The sequence below is a fragment of the Lupinus angustifolius genome, unplaced genomic scaffold (assembly GCF_001865875.1).
Source record: "Lupinus angustifolius cultivar Tanjil unplaced genomic scaffold, LupAngTanjil_v1.0 Scaffold_603, whole genome shotgun sequence".
In the NCBI taxonomy this organism is placed as follows: domain Eukaryota; kingdom Viridiplantae; phylum Streptophyta; class Magnoliopsida; order Fabales; family Fabaceae; genus Lupinus; species Lupinus angustifolius.
Window position 1 is genome coordinate 15546 of NW_017727934.1, and position 5384 is coordinate 20929.

Genomic DNA, 5384 nt, shown 5'->3' on the forward strand with positions numbered 1-5384 from the left:
AAATTCACATAGCTCTTCCTCTTCAGTCCATTCATCATTTTACTAATCACATGGGCATGATACCACACAGACGTTACTTGAACTATTGGAATATCATTTGGCTCGCTACTATTTGGGCTATCTAGAAGTCTAGGAATGGCTTTATTTTTAATTCAGTACATCCCTCTCTCTCGAGAAAATTCTTGAGGCTGTTAGGGTTACTTCTTGGCTTTGGATTAATGGGAAGAGGGACAAAGATCATATCTCTTTTTCGAACTGGATAGAAAACCCCATTTTTTGTCTTGAGTCTATGTTGTAAAGGCTTTTAGTTTTTTCTTTTTTTCTCCGCTTTTTCTCTTTTGTAATTATTTTTTCTCTTAATAAAATCTTTCCTTTTGCCGATAAAAAAAAATAAAGAGAATTTTCTATGCTTTAAACGTAAAAAAAAATAGCAATGACTACAAATGTCTTACTAAAGTGGGAATTGAATTAATGTTCTAATGAAAATCGGGTTACCATAATCTTAAAACAAGTAACTTAGTTGATGACTCGGATAGTGCAAAATCATTCATTTATCTAACACAACAAGAATATTGTTAAAAAATAGTATGGAAAAGTCTAAATTCATTTATCTTAAGATCTGGTTCTCTCATACAATTTTTATATGCAAAATCACAAAATCATGACCATAGTTAAGCGGTTTATCATCATCAAAATGTGATGTGATTTTACTAATATAACTCTCCCATCCCATTATCACAATCAAATTACCACAATCATCGGTCCCACCAAGGATAATTAGCCCCACAACATTAAACACCTTCCTATTCCTATTCACATTCATTGAAGCCTCTCACTTCTTAGCAAAAAAATCTAAACACCTTGGTTCTGTTTCCATTCATCATCACATCAACATGGCAACCCAGCAAATAGCACAGCACAGAAACCAAGCTGAGATCTACCAAGGAGATGGAATATGCATGCAGAAATCACGTCTCCTTTTAGACGAAATCCTTCTCCCAAGAGGGTTACTTCCATTGGATCAGATCATCGAAATGGGTTACAACCGCATCACTGGTTTCGTGTGGCTCAAGCAAAAGCAAAAAAAGGAACATAAGTTCAAAGCCATAGGTAAAACGGTGTCGTATGATGCCGAGGTGACAGCTTTCGTCGAGGAACGGAGTATGAGAAGGGTTACAGGGGTGAAGAGCAAAGAGCTATTCTTATGGGTTGCAATATCTGAGATTTTTGTTGATGATCCATGTTCTGGTAAGATCTCATTCGCTATCTCAACTGGGATTGCTAGGTCTTTTCCTATCTCAGCTTTTGATATCCAAGAGTACCATGAACAAGAACACAAGATGAACAACAAAAGCATCAAAGATCGTACCACACAAAAGAAAAAAATGTAATAGAGGGAGATTGAATTGCATACATATAATTTTATAGGTTTTCATTTCATGCATTTTGATCATATAAATGTTATAGGTTTTGATGCATTATATGTTCTTATCTTAATTTTCTTGTAGGTTTTCATATATATGAAATGATTAATCATATATCTTTCTTTACAATTGATTTTTGAATAGAGGATATGTTTGTATCCAAATACCATGGGATATAAGTGCTATATATTGATATATTTATATAGAATAGATTGCAGATTTCATCGTTAGTTTCAAAACCCATGCTAATATATTGTTGAAATAACCATCTCTCCTAAAAAAACTGCAGAAAAAATTCCATGAAAATAGTTAGGGTTAGGGATTACAAATATACACATCCATAGTACAATACAAACCAAAGCAAATTAAATATTGATGTAAATGGCGAAATTGTTTAGTTTTTGTCCCCAAGCAATCATAAACAAACTCCAAGTGATCACAACACAGGCCAACATGTCAAACCAGAATTGTTTAGCATATTGATGATTAATGCATAATGGAGGCAAGCAATTTACATCAGTTTCTTTAATGTCTAGACTATATTATTTGTTACTTGTCACCAACTTTGCCTTACATAATGAATGGTTGCTGACTTGTTGGAGATGATGCCCTCAAAACCTAACCCTTTGCAAGAACCTAATGTTGCAGTGACAACCATAAACTGCAAGCACTTATAATGAAACATCATAGCAAGGTTCCCTCAGTTTAGCTAAACACGTAATCCTTAAAACTTTCTTTGATGATTGAAGAGCTAAACATTTTTACAAAGTCAAGCTAATTTACAGTTTCATAATATTTCTGAAACTTCTGCTAGTTTTCCAAAAAACAAATGAAACTTCTGCTCCACAGATTCTATTGTATCATGTTGTGTGGACTTTGTGGTTGCATTATATATTCAAAAAATGGAAGTTATGATTTGATCTATATATGATGCACCCATCCAAGTCCCCTCGTGATTTTTGTTCTTTCAATCTATAATCGGATTAATGTATTAATCATTTGGGGTGTATAGAGCAATGTTATAAAAACCATATCGGACTGGTCCTTCAAACCAATAAATCAGACCCCCCGCCGGTACATAATGGTGGTTAGACGGACATGCACTCGTATCCACAAGAACTGTTAAAAACATGTTGGTTTTTATGAAACCACTAAACGGGCCGGATTTGTGCACATGGGAACAATAAGTGAGAAGAAGAATAAATTGACCGGAACATAAAGTGTGATTTTCACATACATTAAGAGGAAGAGTAACAAATTGACCGGAATAAATTGACCGAAATAAATTGTAGAATTCACATTGAAACTTCTGATCATTTATTCTTGCAATGCAAGCTTGCCACAAATCTATGGAATTGGTTGGGAAACACATTCTCAATCAAGCTTGACACTACTTCCATCACTTCAATTATGTTGGCTTGTAACATGAATTGGAGCCCTCAAGTAAGGGAAATTTTAGCTACTAGTATCATTCATGTTATCAACACAGTTTGACATTGTAGAAACATTAACAGATTTGAGGATAAATCAATCAATGCCTCCCAAGCTTTGTCTAAGGTCAAAGGGGATATAGCTCTCTCTAGTTCTTGCTGCAAGTCTTGTGCCAACTCTTCCTTAACGGATTTTGAAATTCTTAGAGCTCTAAAGATCCCTATAAGTCACAACCATGCTCCAAAAATCGTTGAAGTAATATGGGGTCCTCCTATGGGGAATTGGATCAAAGTCAACACAAATGGGGCTGCTCAAGGCTCTCCTGGGCATGCGGGAGGAGGTGGAACATTCAGAAATGGTTTGGGCCATTGTATGGCAGCTTTTGCCATATACTTTGACATTCAATATGCGATTTATGCTGAACTTTTAGCAGCCATTCTGGCAGTGGGGTGTGCTTTTAATAAGGGCTGGAAGTGTTTATGGCTTGAATGTGATTCCATGTTAGTTGTTCAGATTTTTCAAGACCAACTATCGGTGCCTTGGAAGCTTCAGAATAGGTGGAACAGGTGCAGAAACATCATATTAAAAATAAAGTTCAAAGTTACTCATATATTGAGGGAGGAGAATTTTTGTGCTAACAAACTAGCAAACTTTGGAATTAGATCAAAATCAACGACTTGGTGGAACTAAGCGCCTCATTTAATCCAATCAGATCTTGCTAGGAATGCTTTGAGATTGCCTAGCTATAGATTTAGAAACTTCTAATGTTCTTCTCTTTGGTTTTCTATTCTCTGTTTTTCTTTTCTATCTATTTTTCGCCTTTTTGTATTGTCTTGGATTTTAAATGAAATAGGTGGTGTTTTTGGACCATCGGGCTTATAAAAAAAAAGAGTAAGGTGCCTCTCTCCATGTTGCTCTTGTGAATTAGGGTTGCATTCAAGTAGGGTTTTTTTTGTGAGCACATCTGTTGTCCTACTTTTTGTAGCTCTCAATGTACCATCACTTATGATTGGTTGAAAAAAATTATTCAAGCTAAATTTTCAATTATTAAATATTTTTCTAGTCAATCATATATTTTGTTACATGAAGTGACACAAAAGAATAGGACAATAGATGTGGACCTCTTTTTTTCTCTAATTGGGCTAGGTTACTTACACAATATGGCTTAACCTCAATCATTTAATTATGGATTATTGAAATGGTTAATTAATTGTTGTAATAAAAAACATGAGGTGAATAAGGGAAAATAACCTCACACAACAAATGTCTCACCGTCCAATAAAAATATTAAAGAGTAAATAAATGTATATAAATATATATATATATATATATAGAGGTATACAGTTTAATTAATTAAGCACTAATTGAAACACTGTATCAATATTATAACTAATTTGATAATCAGTATAATATTAATAACATTCGTATATAGTTATTGATTTGAATTTCCGCAAAAGTATAGAAATATCCCATTCTCAAAAGAGAACGATAAAAAAATAACCAAAGCAAGTATTTTCTATATCTTATAAAAAAGTAACTTCTTTTAAAATCTGTATCTGGCAGAAATCATGGGATAACATATTACGTATATATTGTTATATATGTGAATATTTTGTACGAACTATTTTTTTTTACATATTTAAAAAATAAAAAGAATGTTAAAAAGATTATTCTGTTAATTTTTTGGTTCCATATGATCAAATAAGTATATATATTTGTGAGTATTACAATATTTTTTGAATTCTATAAAGTCAATAATGATTTTTTTGTTCAAATGGGCGTTTTGTTAATTTTTTAAGTTGAATGAAGTGTTTTTACCATATTAGAGATTTTATAAATATTCTTCCTAATGTTGTAAAATGAATAAAATGTTTATAACAAAAATACATTTTAGCTACCTAGATGCCTCAACCAATTTTATATCATTTGACTCTTGTTTTCCATAGAGCGGATATATTATTACCCTTAGGGGTGATATATTTTTATCTGTAAATGGAGAACTGTTCTCCAAAGCAATTAAAATAATAAAAAATTAAGAAAGAGAAATGAGAAAAGAAATTAACCAAAAATAATAAGGGGAAAAAAGCAACAACTTTATTTTCTTCAGATTCACAAAAGGTGATCTTCATATCAAAACTCCAACATAGACATTTGACATCACTCATTTAAGTGAGCACTATTAAAAATAGATATTTAATAGCATTCACGTAAGTGAGCATTATTGAAAGTAGACATTAGGGATGATAATATATAACGAACCATAAGGTACTCATAGATAACACCCACAATGAGTCGGGTATGGTCTGTGTTTTGGACCTGTAGGTAATAAAGATTGGAGATTTTGAGACTCGCTATTAGATGAGTTTGGGTAATAAGGTAGTTAGACTCGTGGGTACTCGTGGGTACCCGGACCTGCTAACTATTCCTTCCTAAATTTATATATGTATTATAACAACATAATTGTAATATCATATTAATCATAATTATAATTTTATATTTTTAACCTAGAATTGTAATATCATATTAATT

At 32.6% G+C, this 5384-nt stretch overlaps 1 protein-coding gene across 1 annotated transcript; it reads left to right on the forward strand.

Moving 5' to 3' along the window:
• Positions 1-689: 689 nt before the first annotated feature.
• Positions 690-1494, forward strand: LOC109341728. Its single transcript, XM_019579685.1, has one exon. It carries the CDS (start codon positions 894-896, stop codon positions 1389-1391), a length of 498 nt encoding a protein of 165 aa, XP_019435230.1. The 5' UTR covers positions 690-893; the 3' UTR covers positions 1392-1494.
• Positions 1495-5384: the final 3890 nt, after the last annotated feature.